Genomic DNA, 20,662 nt, shown 5'->3' with positions numbered 1-20,662 from the left:
CTGTAATACGAACCTGTCTGTGCCATCATTGTGTAGAGTGAATCTTTTTAAGCATCTGAATCTCAGAAATTGCTAGTTTCCTGTGAGAGCTATTTAAATCTGAGCCTGCAATTCTGATTCATACTTGATGACTTTATTCTTCTAATGTTAGTGTTGCAATCAACAACTCTGTATTTCTAAATGTTAGGAAAACCCATACACTTTCTTTGCCAAACCAGAGGGAGCTGTGAACATTTCTCAGTATCCAACATATGACAAGAAATAATAATGGAACACTGTTGTTTTTTGAATTTGTGCTTTTTAAAAAATATCTTTTTGGGGGGTACTGGGGTTTCAACTTGGGGCTTTCTGCTTGTAAGGGAGGAGCTCTACCACTTGAGCCACACCTCCAGCCCTTGAATTTCTGTTTTTTAAAAAGTCTCTGGTTAAAGATTTTAGATTGAAGAGAAGCATTCATCATTTTTATTTACAAATATGATACTTAAATGATAATCAAGGAATTAGATGGTAAAGTAAGTGGCAGAGGATGAAGAAAAAATGAGAGAGTTTTAACCAAAATCTGTGAGAGAAAAAGTGGTTAGAGGAGTGCTAATTGCTGTGGTAGGGGGAGGGTGTTTCCAGGGGTCAGGAAAGAAGCCAATGTGCCCCTGGGAGCCCCAGAGAGGCAGAGGAGATGGTGAGGGAGACATGAGGTAAAAATGGATGTGTTGTTTGAGAAATGACCCACGAACCACGCACCTACCACGTGAACCAGCAGCCTCTCAGGAGCAAACACTGCTGTCATTTCAATCACCATATGCTATTCTTCTCTGTTTGGGATTTCATATACATAGAAAAATGCATTATGTACGTATGCTGTTGCTTTACCTTCTTTTTCTCATCACCCACGTTGTTGCATCTTAACACTGAGCTTCCAAAATGCTTAGCATTGTAAATCTTTCTCCATTTATTTTTCTTTAATTTTGACTAGCATTATTTAGTTTTCAGTATAGCAGTCATGCACATCTTTCATTAAACTTACTCCTAGTTAGTCTTATCTTTTTGATGTTACTTTGAATGGTATTAAATTTAAAATTGCTTGTTACTATTGTAGGGAGATAGAATTTTTTGAAAAACATTAACCATTTATAGAACCATCATGTATTATTTCTACTAAAATATTTATAGATTTACTTTGGGTGTTATTTTGTTTTGTTTTTGGTAGTACTGGGGTTTGAACTCAAGACCTTGCACTTGCTAGGCAGGTGCTCTACCACTTGAGTCACACCCCCATTTACTTTGGGTCATATGGAAAATAATCATGTCAAGGTGGGCATAGTGGTTCATGTCTATAGTCCCAGCACTTAAGAGACTGAGGCAGGAGAATCACAAGTTCAAGTCTAGCTTGGCTACACAGTGAGACCTGCTAAAAGAAAGAAAAGAAAGGTAGGAAGGAAGGAAGAAAGGAAGGAAGGAGAAAAGAATCATGTCACCAGCAAATAAAGACTATTTCACTTTTTCACAACAACTTTTATTTTCTTATCTTACTGTACTAGTTAGGAATTGAAATACAGTATACAAGTGGTGAGACTGGGCTTCCTCACCTTCCAGTCTCAGAGAAAAAGCACTAGATATTACCATTAAGTATGATATTTCATTTTTTCTCTCTCTCCCTCTTTCTTTCACACACACAAATACACACAAGCACAGATGTGTAGTCACATACTACGTTGTTTCAGTCAGTGATGGACTGAATGTATAATGGTGGTCTCATAACACTATATCACCTGGTGAACTGTAGTTGTCTTCGTTTGTGTAAGTATAGTACATTCTGGTTTTCCCACATGACACTGAAATAGCCCAATGGCACATTTTTCAGGATGAATCCCCATCATTGAACAGCACATGTCTATATGTGTGGAGCATAAGTCAATCTGAGGAAGTCCCTAACTGTTCCTAGTTTGTTGACATTTTTATCATGAACTGATGTTGAATTTTATCAAGTGCATCAATTGAGGCATTGATATGCTTTTCCTTCCTTATTTTAATGTGGTAAATCACATTGATTGATTTCTATAGCCTCCTTTTAAATAGAAACAGATAGCCACAGATCAATAGACATGTGAGGAAATTCTCCAGCATTAGAAAGAATAACAAAAAGAAAATAACAAAAAAAGAGAGAAAAAAGTTACTGCAAAAGAAACAGAAGTATTGAAGAACACAGGAAAAAATTCCAAACAACAGCTATTTGAATGAAACTCCAAATTGTATAAACAATTTATAATGTTGAGTTGATTGGTAAAAGGAAATTTGAGTTAAATGGTTTATTTCAATGGATAACTTGAACAAAATGTTTTCAAATTCAACTGCAACAGTTGTAGAACTAGATTAAAGGTTGAGTTTGAAAGTTGAATTTGAACCATTGATTCAGTAAAACCAGACCTTATAAAACATTATGAAACACTGAAAAACAAAAGTAAAAAGCAAAAGTTTTCATTTTTGGAGAGGTAATAATAAGGAGTTATAAAAGATAAAACAGAAAACAACAGTAGGAAAAAATATTTATAACACTAAATACAAGTGAAAATTGATGATGTTGAAAGGCATAGAATCCGATGGAAGACATAACCAAGGTAGAGTGAAACAAAATTTGTTAAGAAGAAAGATAGGCAAGTTGTGGCATGTAATTGTGAGCAAAATAAAAAGCGAAGCTGTTTGTATCAACATCAAGGCAAAATTTTAATATATAAGTAATGAAACCAATTTTTTATGGACATTGGAAAGCAACTTGCTTCTAATTTGACTCTTCACATATGCAAAAAATGGATAAAATGTACATGTTCTGGGTAAATTAGTAAGAATGATTTTTTATTTAATCATGTGATTTTAAAACAAAGGCTGGGCACAGTGGCTTATGCCTGTAATCCCCAGCTACTGTGAAGGCAGAGATCAGGAGGATCATGGTTTGACTCCAGCCCAAGCAAAAAGTTAGCAAGATCCTATCTCAACAAGTAAGTGGACATAGTGGTTCACTTCTGTAATTTCAACTATATGTGAGGAATAGAAACATAGAAGTCTGAGGCTGGATCCAAGCAAAAATGCAAAACCCTATCTAAAAAAAACCAAACAAGCTAAAGCAAAAAAAGGCTAGGGACATGGCTAAAATAATAAAGCATCTGCTTAGAAAACATGAGGTCCTGATTCAAACTCTGGTACCCACAAAAACAAAACACAACACATAATTTGTTTCCCAATGTCTTTGAAATATATGTCAATACTGATCATACCCTTGACCACAAAAAAGTCTCAGTAAGTTATAACCAGTGAAAGTCATACATACTAAATTAGTTACTTAGAGATTTTATAACACAAAACACTTTGCTGGGTCAAGACAAAATTAAACTTACAGCTTGTATCTGATTAAGAGAAATAAGAAAAAAGCAATGACAATAAGGATAAGTAAGCAAAGATGGTTTGACCTCGGAAAATCTCAGGCTGTGACATTAAGTCAACAAGTAAGAGGAGAAGAGTATATAATAAATTCCATAAATGATTTGAAAGAAAATTTGATAAGCCCTAGGAGCTATTTTTAAACAAAAACTTTATATGAACTAGAAAATAACTTAGTCTAAAGCCTGCCATATTGGCAAATATTAAATATTAAACATTAAAATGTAAAGTCACTTAAACAACAAAGAGGATAGAGGCTTGCCATATCATTGGTTTATGCATTTTAAAGTTTTAGCTAATGCAGTAGGGTATGAGAATGAAGTAATCTGCATACATACTGAAATGATGAGCAACATCAGTGTGTCCTAAGATTACATTTATGAAAACATTAGACATCTAATTAAATCCTTATGAACTAGAAAAAAAGATTTTTTATGACAGAACAAATACCTAAGTCAGACAAGACAAATATGGAAAGAAAATAGCTTGAGGATGATTGCACTTAGTGAATTTGATGTTTAGAAAACAATAAAGACATTAAAAGACAGTGTAGATAAATGTTTTCAACACATATAACAAAGGACTAATGTGGACTTCAGTTAACAAAAATGGCCACCTAAAGGAAAAGTATCTGAACAGAGAGATGAGAAAATTAAAATATCTGATAAACATAAATACATAAGTATTATGACCTCAATGACAAATCCATTAGTTTGGAAAGTACACATCATTAGTTGCACTATGCAGTGTGGGAGAAGATTCGAGAAAATAGTCATTCATTGCTGGTATGGGCATGAATTACTACAACCTTTTCAGAAAAGATTTGGCAAGGTCTATGAAATTTTAAGATATGCTACAGATTGACCCAGCAGTCCCACTGTTGGAACCTATCCTTTAGAAATATAAACAATGATACACATCTTACAGAAATAAGAGCTGCAGAATTTCCAATGGCTCCTCATTTTTCCCAGAGTAAAAGCCAAAATCATTATACTGTTATTCAGAGAGTCAGGAATGACCCACCTTCTCTCCTCTGCCCTGCTCACTTCTCTCTGGCCACACTTCTCTCTGGCATATGTGTATGCCATAGGGCAGGGATTTCTGTGTACATTGATTTTACTTAAGTACTTGATACATAGAAGTCACCCAGTATTTGTTGACTAGATACCCAAAACACAAAAATATTTATTGAAGCATTGTTTTTAGTAGCAAACAATAGCACTGACTCCAAAATTGGAAAACAACCAGATTGTCCACTCAGGTGAAAGGATGAGTACATCTTGGAAAATATATTGCTTAAATATTACATAGTTATTTATTTGTAGTCCTTTGGATGGGAGGTCACTGTCCTATTGTTGGATTAATACATCAAGTTTAAATTAATATAATATCTCATTTTAAAATAAAGTAGATTAATACATTCTTTTATTTGTGTACAAGATTTGGGATGAATGTTGCACTGAAGACTATTAACAAGGCTTAGTGACCAGTGTCAGGATTCCATCTAGGTTCCTTGAGATCTTTATTTTACTACATAGGAGTAATAAAAAAATATTAGAGCAAACAGAACAAGACTTTATGGTAAGTATATTTAATACTGCCACAGTTTAGGAGATGGTATTGTTTCTATAAACAACCTGAGATGATCAACTTATGAGGTAGACTTATTTTGCCTCATGGGTTCAGCCTATAGTTGCTTGAACCCATTGCTTTGGGGCCAGTGGTGAGGCAGCCAGTCATGATGGGAAATGTGTAGTAGAGCAAAACCACTCACTTCTTGGCATCTGGGAAGCAGAGGAGATGGGGAGGATGGGGCAGGGGCCCAATATCCCCTTCAAGGTCCCATCCTAAATCATCTAACTTCCTTCCACTAAGCTCCATGTCTTAAAGCTTCCAATAGCCACTGGCTAAAGATGAAGCCTTCAACAAATGAGCCTTTGGGGGATATTTAAGATCAAAATCATAACTTAGAATTTAAAAATCAAGATTTCCAATCTAAAAATAAATATAGGTGAAAGTGTAAAATATTTACAAATAAATTTAGCAAACAGAATATAAGACCTATATGCTGAAAACTATAAAACATTGGTGGCAGAAATCAATGACCTAAATAAAAATAGAGATATTCATGCTCATGAACCAAAAGATTCAGTATTTTAAGATGAAAATTCTCTCCAAATTAACTAATAGATTTAATGCAATTCCTATGAAATTCTCTTCAAGATTTTGAAGTTGAAAAATTGATGTTGAAATGCAAAGGACCACAGTAACTAAAACAATATTGAAAAAGAAGAACAAAGTTGGAGGACTCAGACTTTCTGATTTTAAAGCTTGTTGTGAAGCTATATGAAGCAAGATAGTTTTAGTATTGGCATAAAGATAAAGACCCGTGGTACAGAATTGAGAGTGCAGAAATAAATCCTTATATTTGCAATGAATTGATTGTCAAGGAATCGCTATGGCAATTCAATGAGGAAAATACAGTCTTTTCAACAAATCATGTTAGGACAATTGGATATCTGCATGTAAAAAAATTAATTTGGACCCTTACCTCACACCACATATGTAAATCAACTCAAAATGGATCATAGACTCAAATGTAAGAGGAGAGCCAATTCACATGTATCCTATGCAGTCACACAAGACTCTGTGTTTGACTTCATGCATTGCTTTCAGTATTTTGAAAAATAAGTTGTGGACAACTGTCCTTTTTCATTTTTACTGAGACCCACAAGTTATGTAGCTGTTCTTGTGGAAGAGCAGAGATGAAAAAGTTTTTAGAAGAAAATATAGAAGAGGGCTGGGGGTGTGGCTTAAGTGATAGAGTGCATGTCTAGCAAGTATGAAGCTGTGAGTTCAAACCCAAGTACTGAGAGAGAGAGAGAGAGAGAGAGAGAGAGAGAGAGAGAGAGAATCCTTGTGACTTTGGACTAGATGTAAAATTTACTACAACACCAAAAATAATGATCTGTGAAAAGAATAAATTTTACATCAACAAAATGGAAATCTTTTGTGCTTCAAAGACATTAAGAAAATGAAAAGAGGCCAGCACAGTGGCTCACATCTATAATCCTAGTTACTCGGGAGGCATAGCTCAGAAGGATCATGGTTTCAGGCCAGCCCAGGCAAATGTCCACAGACCCTATCTCAACCAATAAAAATTGGGCATGGTGGCTCTTGCCTGTCATACCAGCTACTTAGGAGGTGTCAACAGGAGGATCAAGGTCCAGCCTGGCTGGCCAAAAACTCAAGACCTTATCCAAAAAGCAAAAAAGGGGAGAGGCTTAGCTCAACTGGTAGAGCACCTGCCTAGCAAGCACAAGGCTCTTTCAAACCCCAGTACCTCCAAGAAGAAGAAGAAAGAAAACAAAAGACTAGTCATAGTCTGAGAGAAAATATTAGCCACTCATATGCAAGGAATTCTTATAATTCAATAAGAACACAAACAACACAATTTAAAAATGGGGAAATGATTTGAATAATGATTTCTCCAAAGGGAATTCAAATGTGAAAAGACACTCAACATTAGCATTAGAGAAAAAAGCAAATTAAAACCACAAGGAGATAACAATGCACAGACATTGGAATGACCGCACTCACTGTGATACTATGTATCAGTGGCACCCCACAGAAAATAACAAGTGGTGAGACTGTGACACTTATGTATTACTGCTGGGATTGTAAAATTATTCTTTGAAAACATTGTAAAATAATGTTTAAAAAGTTAAACATAATGTAAGATCCAACAATTCCACTCCTAGATATCCCCCTATGGATGAAAAGGTACACCCACAAAGACTTGTATGCAGATATTCATGGCAGCATTACTGATAGAAAGTGGAAACAATCCAAATGTCCTTCAACTGGCGAATGGATAAATAAAACCGAGATCCTTACAATAAAATAGTATTCAGCAATAAAAAGGATCAAAATACTAATACATTCTATAACGCAGATGCACAGCAAAAACATTTTGTCCACTGAAAGAAGCCAGAAGCAGAAGACCGCATAACATCCAATTCCACTTATATGAAATGTCCAGAGAGAGGAAATCTCTATAGGCAGATCCATTAGTGGTTTCCTGGGGCTGGGGTCTAGGAACAAGACTCAGCTGTAAATAGCCATGAAGAGATTTTTTGGTGGGGAGGGGGGTAAAGAAATATTCTAAACTTAGATTGTGGTGATGGTTGCACAACTCTGAAATTTACTAAAAACCATTGAATTACACACAGGTGAACTTTATAGTGTGTAAATTATACCTCACTAAAGCTGTTAAAAATAAAGGTGGGTGTGCTAATATCTGACCAGGCTCCACTGAAGTATAAGCTGGTCACATTGTCTGGAATGCAGAGGGTTTCTCCTCTGCGAAATGTGAAAAAATGAAGATATATGCAGAATCAGATGTTTCAAGTCTGTGAGCAGGAATTCCAAGAGAGAATAGAAAGGAAGTCAAATAAAAAAAGAAAAAAGCTATCCAGAAGAAGCTAGAACCTTAGATTAAAAAGGCCAATTCTCATGAATTGGCAAAATGGTAAAACAGGGGATCTCTGCCTTAACTCCCCCTGACAGAATGACCAACTAGCATCTATCTACAGAGAAGAACTGGAGGATGAGGTTTAACCATACTCTTGCTCCCTCCCCCACAAAAAGCCACATTAGAAGGGTAACAGGAGCAGTTTCATTTTCACCATGCTGCCCTTCAATCAGGCAGGCACAGGCCTCACCAAGACAGTACCCCTTGGCCTAAGGATTCTTCAGTGGGAAAAACAGAATGTAAGTAGGACAGCCAGTTTCCCCAGGCCTCTGGGTCCTTTTTTGGGAGCCCATGGGAAACACTGGGGAAATCATCAGGCGGACAACTGGGGTAAGCTAAAAACAATGAAGGGGGCAGGGATGGCACCTTGGTGATAGCACTTGGCTCTTGCCATCAGTGGCACCCTACCAGAGGGTCTGGCCAGCAGCTCTGTCTACCTGCAGAACCAAGTTCTTGACTCCATCTAGCCTGGGAGTGTGCTCAGCAGTTCTGCCTGGCTTGGGTTGCTAGTCTACAGCCAAGTCACAGAGCCCAGCCTACTTCCAAGGACAGGCTGAGCACAGCTCCTGGTTGCCCCCAACTGAACAGCCCAGTAAGAACCCCATCTAGCCTCAGAGCCCAGTCAATGGCCTTATCTGGCCAGGGAGCCACTCTGGTAATGTGCCTAATTATGGAGCACAGCCTCTGACCCTGACAGACCAGAGACCTCAAACAGTGGCACTGTCTAAACTCAGGACCTAGACTGTCACTGATGAGACAGCAATTAAGCTAATGACCCTAACTACAGAGAATAGTCTCTGGTCGCTATGACTAAGGAATACAAATTGTGAACTTATCCATCTTCAGAGCCTAATCTAAAACCTGCATGGTCAGGAAACAAACACAGAAACCCCTCCTAAATGTGGGACACAGCCAATGGTCCCACCTGAGCCAAGCCTACATCCCTCCTGAATGCTGAGCACAGCCTGCAGTCACAACTGGGCAGGGAAATCAGCAAACTGTACTGCCCAATTGAGAAGTACCGCCTGCAGCCCCACCCAATCACAGAGCCTAGCCAGTGACCTCACCCAATCACAGAGCCCAGTCAGTGACCCTGCCCAACTGTGGGCAAAGCCAATGGCACTGTCTGGCCAGGAAGCTCAGAGAGTAACACCACCTGACTGAAGAGTTCAGCCTGCATCAATCACCAATTTGGATCCTGAGAGTAATCCCAACTGACCTTGGAGCCTAGCAGACAGCCCCCCCCAGTCAGTGGCCCCCACCCCAGTATGGAGCATAGGCTGGAACCTTGCTTGATCACAGAGCTCAGCCTGTGGCCTTTCCCAAGAGCAGCGCATATCCAGAGGCTTTGTGCATGGTCTTTCCTGACCACAGGCTAACTTGTAGAGACCAGTCAGCAGCTCCAACAAACCCCAGAGCATGGGCAGTGACTCTGACAAAATAGAGGCCCTAATAGCTTCCTGTGGATGCTACCAGCTGACCCATCCAGAACCCCAAGCTGGACTGACTGGTAAAGATCTCTCTTGCCAAAGCAAACCTGGAACAGCTAGAAGGGACTACAGCTTTCTCAAATATGCAGACATTAATGAAAGGAGAATGAACAAGGATCATAAATGGTCAGAAAAAATGACACTAGTAAGTTCCAATAATTGACTGTAAAGAAGTGGAGATGTATTAACTCACTAGCAAAGAATTAGTAGTACTCCTCTATGAGGAAGCACAGAAAGAAATCAATTTATGAACAAAATGAGAATTTCAATAAAGTAATAGAAAACCATAAAAAAACAGAAGTTCTAGAGCTGAAGAATAAAATGACTGAAATGAAAAATTCAATAAAGAGCTTCAGCAGCGGACTCAAACACATAAAAGAAAGAATAAGTGAACTTGAAAACAGGTCACCTGAAAAATTAACCAGTCAGAGTAGAAAAAGAAAAAAATAATGAAAATGACTAAACAAAGCCTATGGGACTGACACCACACCATCAAGTGAAACAGTATATACATTGTGAGAAATCCAGAAGGAGAAGAGAGAGAGAAAAGAACAGATTGTCTCTATATAAAGAAACAATAACCTCAAAATGTGTACATATATCATAGCATCACAGTGTAACTTAGAAAGATATAATTATTATTTTTCAACTTAAAATTAAACAAAATAAATAATACATAATAAAGCTGAAAAGTCCCGAAAGTTGGGGAGAAAATGGACATTGAGACTCAAGAGATCAAAAGGTCCCAAAACAGATTGAACCCAAAAGGTCTACTCCAAGAATCACTATAATAAAACTATCAAAACTTATAGACAAAGAATTTTGCAGGAAGACCAAACAAGAAACCAAATTGAAATTAAAAAGAAATTTCCAAAGAGAGATTTAAAATTTGTTTTGAAAGATTGGGTCTCACTATATGTCCAAGCTAGTCTTGAACTCATGGGCACAGTGATCAACCCTCCACCTCCGCCTGCTGAGTACCTGGGACTAAAGGTGTGTACTACCACACATGGCTCGAAAACTATCTTGAGATCAATGAAAATGGAAACACAACATATTTGAACTTATGATAAGTGGTAAAAGCAGCTCTGAGATAAACATTTATAGCTATAAACACCTTCATTGAGGAAAAAAGAAAGACATCAAATTAACAGCTTAACTTTATACCTCAAAGACCTAGAAAAAAAGAACAAACTAAGCCCAAATTTAACAGAATGAAAAAAAACCCAAAGATTAGACCAGAAATGAATGAAAGAGAAATAGAAAATGTCAGTAATACTCAGAGTTGATTCTTTTAAAAGGTAAAAAGCAACTGACAAACTTTGAGCTAGACTAACAAAGACAAGAGACAATTCAAATAAAGTTTCAGTGATAAAGGAGTTATTACAACTGATCCAACAGATATGCCAGGAATTGTAAGAGACTGTGCCAAAAAAACACAAAAGGGTAAACTAGAAGAAATGGGAAATTCTTAGAAACATACAACCTACCATATGTGAATAATAAAGAAATAGAAAATCTGAATGGACTGATAAAAGTACAAGATTAAATCTATGATTAAAACTCTCTCATGACCAGGCATCTGTGCCTCATGCCTATAATCCTAGCTCCTCAGGAGGCAGAGATCAGGAGGAACATGGTTCAAAGCCAGCCTGGGGCAAATAGCTGAAGAGACCCTATCTCAAAAATACCCAACATAAACAGGGCTGATAGAGTGACTCAAGTGGCAGGGCATGTGCCTAGCAAGCATGAAGCAAGTGTGAAGCCCAGAGTTCAAACTCCAGCCACCCCAAAACAACAACAAAAAACCCAAAACTCCTATTTAAAAAAAAGTCCAGAAGCAGAAGGTTTCACTAGTGAATTCTCACAAACATTTAAATAAGAAATCAACCCCAATCTTCTCAAACTGGAGGGAAATTGGATGGGAAAGCACACTTCCTGATAAGGCCAGCGATACTCTGATACCAAGTCCAGATAGGAACCCTTCAGGAACAGAAAATTTCAGGTAAAAATCTCTGACAAACCTGGATGCAAAATTCTCAACAAATTCTAGCAAGCGAAATTCAACAGTACCCCAAAAGAACCACTCGACATTATAAAGGAGGATTTATCTCAGGATGGAAGGATGCTTCTACATGTGCAAATCAATAAATGTGATACTCCCACCAACAGAATGAAGGACACAAATCGTATCTTCCCAACAGATGAAGAAAAGGCATTTGACAAAGTCCAACATTCTTTAATGCTAGAAATCTCCCACAATTGAGTATATTAGAAGTGTACCTCAGTATATGGCAAATTGCTAACATCACACTCAGGATCAAAGTGCTGAAAACTTTTCTTTAAGATCAGGAACAAGAACACACTGCTCACTACTACAGTCCTGGCTGCTCTGGTCAGAGGAATTAGACAAGAAAAAAAAAAAACCATGCAAACCAGAAAGGAAGGAGTAAAACTGTTTGCAGATAACACAATCTTCATAGAAAATCCTGAAGATTTCACCCAAAGACTGTTAAACTAATTAAAGAATTCACTAAAGTTACAGGACACAAAAATCAATTCCATTTTTATATGGCAACAATGAACTATTTGGAAGAAAATTAAGAAAATAATCCCATTTACAAAAGCAATGAAATTCTCAATACTAACCTAAACCAACAAGTGAAAGATTTATACTGAAACATTTAAGATACTGGTGCAAGGAATTGAAAACAACACACACAAGAGAGGTCCTGTGTTCATGGGTTGAAAGAATTAATATTACTAAAATGTTCAGACAACCCAAAGTGATCTTCAGTTTCAATGCAACACCGATCAGAACTCCAATTACATTTTCTATAAATAGAAAAAATAATTCTAATGTTTGTATGGAAACACAAAAGATTGCAAATAGGCAGTTGTTCTCCTTGAGAAAGAAGGCCAAAGCTAAAGGCATCACAATCCCAGATCTTAAACTATATTACAAAGTTACAGTAACTCAAAAAGTATGTTGCTGGCATAAAATAGACACATGGACCAGTGAAGCAGAACTGTGAGCTTAGAAACAAACCCCATAAATGGTGCTGGGAAAACTGGATATTCGCATGCAGAAGATGAAATTGGACTTTTATCTTAAACTGCTCACAAACAAATATTCAAAATCGACTTGTCATAAATGTAACACCTAAAGCTCCTTAACATTTTTTTTGACAATGTTATTTTTGGATGTGACACCAAAAATATAATCAACAAAAGAAAGAAACAAACAAACAAAAAGAAACAACAAAAACAAAACCCTATTGAGATTACATCAAACTAAAAGCTTCTATATAGCAGAGCAAATAATCAAGAAAATGCAGCCTACAGAATGTGAGAAATTATTGCTAAATGTATATATGATAAAGTGCTAATATTCAAAATATATAAGAACGCAAGTGGCAAAGCCCCAAATAATTGCATTAAAAATACAAAAAATGCTGAATAGACATTTTTCCAAAGTAGACATACAAATGGGCAATACCTATAGGAAAAATGGCACCAATACCAGTCATTAAATCACAACTGCAGGGAAAGAGCAGCTCACACCTGCTAGAACGGCTATTGTGAAAAAAGAAAAGTAGTGTCAGCAAGAACATGGAGAAGAGGGAACCCTTGTCCACGTCTAGTGGGATGTAAATTAGTTCAGCCATTATGGGAAATAACATGGAGGCTCTTCAAAAAATTAAAAATAAAACTACTATATGGTCCAGCATTCCCATATCTATATACTTATCCAAAAGAAATGAAATTTATATGTCAAAGAGATAGTTACACTCTCTACATGTTAATGGCAGCTTTATTCACAGTAGTGACAACATAGAAAGGAAACAACCTTGTATAGGTCATGTGTGGTGGTGCACACCTGTAATTCCAGTGACTCGGGAGGTAGAGATTTGGAGGAGTGCAGTTTGAGGCCAGTCTAGGGAAAAAGTTAATGAGACCTCATCCCAACAAATAAACTGAATGGGCGATGCACACCTGTCATCTCAGCTACATGAGAGGCCATAGGGAAGAGGGGCACAGTCTGGCGTCAGGCAAAAACCACACCCTACCTGAAAAGTAACTCAAAAAAAGCAGAAAAGGGCTAGGTGTGTGGTTCAAGAGGTACAGCACCCACCTAACAAGTGCAAGGCCCTGAATTAAAAATCTCAGTACCCCAAAATAGAAAAGAAAATGGATGTATATATGTGCACTATGTATGCATACATATGTATGTATATAAAGAAATGTATATTCATATATGATATATATAATATATATATGCACTTACACAATGGACTATTACTCAGCCTTGAAAAAAGAGAAAACCCTTCCATTTGCAAAGTCTGAATGAACTCTGAGGGCATTACACTCAGTGAAATAAGTCAGACAGAAAAAGACAAATACTGTGTAATGTCACTTATATGTGGAATCTGAAAAAAATCAAATTCGTAGAAGGAAAGAATAGAATGGTGGTTACCAAGAGTTGGGCGTGGGAAATGGGGAAATGCTGGTGAAAGGCTCCACAGTTTCAGGTGTAACATGAGTGAGCTCTGGGGGTGTGCAAGCACAGAGACTGCAGTTAAAGCTAAAATTGAAATTTTCTAAAATGTTAAATCACTATTCTTAACACACAGCTGAACTGGTAACTACCTAAGCTGATGGGTATGTTGACTTGATTCTGCAAACATTTCATAATAGACGTGCATATCAAACCACCACATTGTGACTGCAAACCCAATAAAGGTGAAAAAAAGAAAAGTGTGAGCCCAACTAGGTATTTTAACTTTCAGTAGCTTTTAAATTCAAGCAATTTACACCATGTCCTCTGCTCCTGAAGTATTTTATGAGGTTCACATGTTTAGATGGTTTCTGTATGACAAATGTGTTCTTAAATTTTAGATATAATTTTAACTGAAAAACTTACATACCCCCAAAGTAAATAAACACAGTTCTACCTGAGTTACAAAAAAGCCTGCCAAGAGCACACACCTACTTATGTTATAGAACACCAAGCATTGAAAACAAACGATAAAGGTTGCAGAAAGTGAAAGCAACTTTGCTGCAAAGGAAAGAAACCTGACTGAAGTGGAATTTTCACAGGGGACACTGAATACAGAAAGACAATGAAGAAAATATCCCGGTTTTTAATGAGGAATCATTTTGAACCTTAATTCTAGCCACATCTAAATTCTCATTCAAGTATGAAAGTGAAATAAAGAAATAAAATAAATAAAGCATGGAATGAGAAAGTTAGCTGCTAAGTACGTCAGCCACCTTTGGGAGCCAAACTCCTGTCCTTATGGGGAGGCAGTGAGGGTGGGGGCTGCTTCCCCTTTAAGAGGCTGTCAGCACACCTTCAAAGTTGTTCTTTCCTTTGGTTTCAGCTAAAACTCAAAATACTGAACTGAGCATGCCCAGAAGTGGTCCTGTCTGCCACCTTTCTGTGACCTTACACAGCATACTCAGACATGAATGAAGCAGCAAACTAGAAGACAGATCAGTAGAAAAATGTCCAAATGGAAAATTTAAAACAGAAAATACCCAGAAAAGACTTTGAGACACAGTCTGAAGGATGAAGATAATATGCCTTCTGTCCCAGGAAGAGGGGAGGAAATAGCAGGAAGGGAAGAAGGAATATTTGAAAAAATAATGATGGAGACTTTTCCAAAATGGATAAGTGACATAACTTCATAAACTCAAGAAACTCTGAAAACTCCAAATGTGATAAATAAAAATAAAACAACATGAATCTAGATGCAATGCAGTAAACAAGTTAGAAAAAAATCTTAGATGCAGTCAGAAAAAAATTTCATAAATTGCTAAAAAAATCTTTGAGCCACAAACTTTGAAAAATGACCTCCATCAATTACTCATGACCATAACACTGTGTTGTGTGGCAGGGCTCAAGCAACCTCAGTCTCCCTTCATTGTTGAAAATAACTTACACAGTTGGAAAAAGCCTTGTATAAGTGCCATTAAACCTTGAAGAGATGAAAATACACAAGGATTTACCAGGTAAAAGCAAAGGGAAAAACCCGAGATGTACACAGCACAGCAGCCGCTTTTGACTTGAGGGCATTTGCTGATATCAGAGCCAGAATCTCAAGTTTGACAACCTTGAGGGTGAGAAGGGCAGAAATAAAATCCAGAGGCCACACAAGGCAGAGGGTCCATGGGTGTCCAACCCCACCTCCTCAGAGTGATCACACAATCCATCTTCACAATGAGAAAAGAGAAAGGGATAGGCCTTGCCTGGGAATCACGTGGGTTCCTCCAGTTTATCTCAGCCATGAATTTGTTTTCAAGCATTCTGAACTGGTGTGCCAAGGCCCCTGGAAATAACCAACACAAATCCTTTCCAAAAACGCTACCTTCACTTTGTGACACATCGTGACAGCACTTCATATAGTATGACTGTGGTACTGGCATCGGAGAGGCCATTTTGAGCCAATGACAAATAACAGAAAACACAGAAACCCACCATGTCTGTCGGGCCACTTGGTGATCCATCAACAGGGCTGCAGAAAGATTAACAAGAATGGAAAGAGAACCTCCAAGCTGTAGTCTCTGATAAGACAGGAAATGTGAAAAAAACAAACGTCACCCAGATTACTTCCAGGCAGTGGCAAGTCTGGGGTGAACTGCAGTGGCTCAGGTGTAAGTGACACGGGTGATGAACTGCTGCAGGCCCTTCATGCAGATCTGGAAGGGTGACTCAAGAAAAATGAGGAGAATATCCCCAGCACTTAGCACTACTCCAAAACCTAAACTGCATGGGATCCTGAAGAAGGATAAGACGCAGCCTAGGGTGGAGCTTGCAGGGCTGTGAGAATAAAGTAAGATCCTCTCTCAAAAGTTGAACACCATCGTTTTAAAAAAAAAAATTAGAAATTACAAGAAACAAATTTGCTAAAATTTAAATAATTGTCATGGAGGAAAAGTTGGAGGCCACCATGATGGACATGAAGAAAAAAATCAGAAAGAGAAAAGCATCAGGGTGTTGGGGGGGGAGAAAGCTGGGGAGGTGAAAGTGGCTCCAGTGGAAGAGTAGTTTTGCCTAAAAACTTAAAAAGGAAATGTTTTCATAGATATTCGACAAGAAACTGCAGCTTCACAGAACACAAGAAGTGTGGTTACAAACTGACAGCTACGAACTGGGGATTTGGCTCAGTGGTGGTGTGCTTGCCTAGGATTCACAAGGCCCTGGGTTCAATCTCCAGCCCCACAGAAGAAAGCAAGCAGTGCTCATGGGGTCCATCACATGTGTCTTATAAGATCAATACCATAATAGGTCTCTACTTTAACATTTAAGTTTTAACAAGACAAAAGCCACCATACACCAAGTTCAAGTTATGCTTTTCCAGGATAGTTAGCAAAGTCTCCCATGTCATGAAAGAAACAACAAACATGTGGATAACATTGGCAAAAAATAAACCAGCAATAGGAGAAAAGAATTTAACAGCTAGCAAGAGAGAAAAAATGATCAACTTCCTACTTAATCAGGAAAATGCAAATTAAAACAAGGCGCACCCCTTTTTATACCTTTGCAAAATTTGGCCGAATGTGGGGAGATGGCTCGTCTCATTTGCTCTGGTAGGAGAATACATTGATTCAGCCTTTTATAGAAGCAATTTGGCAAAGTCTATCAACAAGTATTTACTAATACCCTTTGCCTTGGTAATTCTACTTTTTGGGTTTTGACATATGACAAATACTTGCACACATGCAAAATACTAAAAGGAAGTATGTAATCATTGTTATGACAGATTGCTGGTAAAAGTAAACAATTGAAATAACCTAAATGCTCATGGAAAGGGAGACTGATTAAAAAATTACGGTTAATTTATCAATCCTGTGGAACAGCATGCAGCGGTTAAAAAAGAACAAAGTCAATGTACATGTATTAGCATGAAAAGCTCTCTAAGGTTGCTACTTTTAAAATAAGTAACAATGCAAAACAGCAATATCCCACTTATTACACAATGAGCACACAGATTGTGAATTTATGAAAACAAGTTATATATGTATATATAAATGCATAGAAAAAGAAGGGACAAGTGAGCCCAAGACTCTTCCCAAAACAGGATTAGAAAGTGCAAGGGGCAGGTGAGTGGTGAAGGGGAGTTTTTTCCTTTATATACTTCTATAGTGTTTGAAATTTTATGAACAAGATTGCATAATATATTTTCTTTTTTATTAAAAAATAAAAATAGCACATTTTTCTGAATAACATCTCTGAATTCCCAGTATTGGAGAAAAGATAGAATTTCTGTCATTTTTCAGAGTCATCATTCACCCCAGCACAGAAAACTAAAAGGAAAATAAAGTCACTTAGCCTGCACTAGCCTTTTGCAGTCCAGGGCTTCTCTTTCCTTTCTCTTTCTTTGATCAGGATCCATGGAGAACAAGTTGAGACCCCAGGCTAACTGTGGGGACAGCCCAGAGCCCACTGAGGCTATCCTGGACAGGCAGGCAGCCATAGTACCCCATGGTTGGAAAGAATCCAGATGCTTCCCTGAAGCTTCTATTACTAAATTCCTTTCTTTGACCCAACCTATGGGAGGTGGAGAGAGGCAGACGGACCATTCAGAGGTCACGAGGAAGTAACAAACCCACAACACAAAGTCCGTTATGTCCAGAGTCCACAAACTGCTGTGTCCAGAGTCCCGAACAACTGAGGAGTAGTTGCAAAACAAGAAAGTCATGTGCTCCATGACAAGTTGGACTCACACCAACAACTGTCCTGCTCAAGTTTAAAACCCTATGTCCTCTCTGCCTTCTCTTGTTTATCAGAGAGCTGAGCTTGTTCTCAGGAAGCCAGACTAACTTGGGTAAGGCTTTAAACACCAGCTAAACCCAAACAGCAATATTGTCAGAGCTAAAATTAAGAAAGGAGAGAAAGACCTACCTGGAGCCAAGATCGCTGCCCTCACCTGACATCTTCCAGCCCCTGGCCCTGCCCGGGAATGGGAGGGTGGCTTCTGATCCCTCAGTCTCCCCGCCTGTGTCCAAAGTGGCTGCTGGGGCCAAAGCAGGAAGCTGGCCTGCTGTGGACTCTCACTGGAGAAGGCTCCACCCCAACGGGGAAAACAGAAGTGAAAGTATTTATTTAATCTCTCTAATGTGCTGCCACAAAGATATTGTCCCTCCCCTACTTCAGCTCCAGGGGACTTTCAGCATTCCTGACATGTGGCCGTAGGGATAAAGAGGCCTAGGCAGGTAGAACACCTGGGACAGGCAGAGCTCTGGCTTGTATAAAGACAGGGAAAAAAAAAAAAAGAACCCATTCAAACCAAAACTATTCTCAGTGGCTTCCGCTTCTAAGAGGGCTTCAGAGTTTGCATGGAGTAGGGATGAGCTGCCTTCTCTTGACAGGTGAGGATGGGGAGTTGGAGGGAAAGCCAGACACTACCCATCTCTCAATTCAGTGGATGGGCCTGCACTAAACAGAATTAAGTCCTCGATTTAATGTCCAATGGACTCCACCCAGAGGTGGAAAGAACAGAAGAACATAGCATTATAAACAAGACAGAGGTAAGAGAGAGCTCTCCAAGCCCTTGAAGAGAGAGGTTGAGCTGCCCCTAATGTTTTAGAGTCAAGAGTTTTCTGTGTGGGGCCTTGACTACTGCTTTACAACATGCAGGGTGATGGCTGAGCATCAGAGAAGTAATTGGCTTCTCATTGGAGGAGGTGGATCAGGTGAAATGAAATGAAAGGGCAGGGAGACTCAGCAGGGGGACCACTGCCTCCCAGTTACATTTGTGCAGGAATTTTTCATTCAGCTTCTGATTGGTCCACAAAGAATGAAAAATGACCCAGAGGACATCCTCTACATTGGTGCAAAATTGAAGGTAAAGAAGCAGAAGGAAATGAGGGACAGAGGGTAGGATATAGGCAGTCAGGAAAAGATGGTGGATTCCATGAGGCTGGTGGATTCCACGTGGTGTGTAGTACAGGGGCTTCTTCATCCCCTCCATGCCCTGGGACTGGGAGGACCCCTGCACTTCTGTATTCATGCTGTGCTGTGCACACTGATGAGGGAACCAATCAAAATGATACTTTCCCCCTTGTGCATACAGGCAGGGGATCCATCAGGGACAGGGAAAGATCACATGGACAGAGGGTGATGGAAGCCTGGGAAAATTGAAATGGAGAGTATATCCCATGCCACCTAGGGGAAAGGAAAGGGAAGACCTTAAAAGGGCAAATCCCGGAGGACATCAGTGGTCTGCTTTCTGGGTTCCCTTCTCCTTGGAGAATTTGCTGCTTTTTTTTCACTTGCTATTTCCACAACAAATCTTTGCTAAACTCTCAAAAATTTCCCACCTCTTTAATTCTTTATCTGGCAGAGAAAAGGAACCCATACCCCTAGATGGTAGTATCTTTGGGGGCTTTGTTCAAGATATTGAGAGCCACCCCCCCGCCCCCAGGACCACTGACTCAAGGTCAGAATACACCAGGCCGAACTGAGGAAGCATATAGGATAGTGGCCGTCAATCGTTCAGTACTCCCTATATTCACCAACTCAGGGAGCGTGCCCAGACACAACTAGCATGGCTGAGCCTTTTGGCAGGTGAAACTTTCTCCCATTCTCTCCCAGAAGCGAGTGGTAGGGCTCACTGTCCTAGGCAGAAGTGGGGCTCCTTCCTTTCAGACATTTAGGGGAGGAGTCTGCTTCCCACAGTGCACCAATTGATAGGCTGTTTGTGCCCTCCTCAAGTTCCCTGACCATTCTGTTCCCCACTTTTCAATTGGCTTTCACCCCCAGGATGTTCAGACATGTCCTTCTTTTCTTTCATTAGACACTCGGCCCATCATACCCCAATTGTAACGTGCATGGCTGCAAAATGCATACAGGACTTGATAACCATGGGAAAGGAAGCAGTCCTCCAAGAGATAGAGGGAAGAACAGGACAGTCCCCAGTGCTGGGCCCTAAACCTACCCTTGCCACAGTGCATAGCCATCTGATTGGTGGGACTATGAAACTTGTTAAGAGTCTGACTTCGCCACCTCCTCTAGGTCTCCTAGCCCTGTTAACAACTTTAGGTCCTTTCACTTCTAAAGCCCTATTTGAAATCATGGCCTTTGGCAATTGGAGAAAACAGAGATATTGGGGGATATAAGAAACAGAAAGGGACAAAATCCAGGTGGGACCACACTGGTAACAGCAATCCAAATCTGCATAGATCCCAGAGGAACCCTGCCTTT

The 20,662-nt window shown here is 39.0% G+C and overlaps 1 protein-coding gene across 14 annotated transcripts in view; it reads right to left on the bottom strand.

Annotated features, from left to right (window-relative positions):
* The window catches only part of Sp100 (SP100 nuclear antigen), an 82,534-nt gene extending 64,001 nt beyond the window's left edge, over positions 1-18,533 (bottom strand). For 4 of the 14 annotated variants that reach the window (XM_074071981.1, XM_074071983.1, XM_074071986.1 and 1 more), the window contains exon 1: positions 17,800-17,970. In XM_074071981.1, the coding sequence (XP_073928082.1) occupies positions 17,800-17,933 (134 nt within the window). In that variant the 5' untranslated portion in view covers positions 17,934-17,970. Of the gene's footprint in view, positions 1-17,799; positions 17,978-18,361 lie in introns of those variants that run through there. The other 10 variants (XM_074071972.1, XM_074071980.1, XM_074071973.1 and 7 more) reach the window with 6 other exon arrangements.
* Between the last annotated feature and the right edge of the window lie 2,129 nt (positions 18,534-20,662).

This window comes from Castor canadensis, chromosome 4 (assembly GCF_047511655.1).
Source record: "Castor canadensis chromosome 4, mCasCan1.hap1v2, whole genome shotgun sequence".
In the NCBI taxonomy this organism is placed as follows: domain Eukaryota; kingdom Metazoa; phylum Chordata; class Mammalia; order Rodentia; family Castoridae; genus Castor; species Castor canadensis.
Note: the sequence above shows the minus strand (reverse complement) of the source record. Positions and strands in the feature narration are given on the sequence as shown.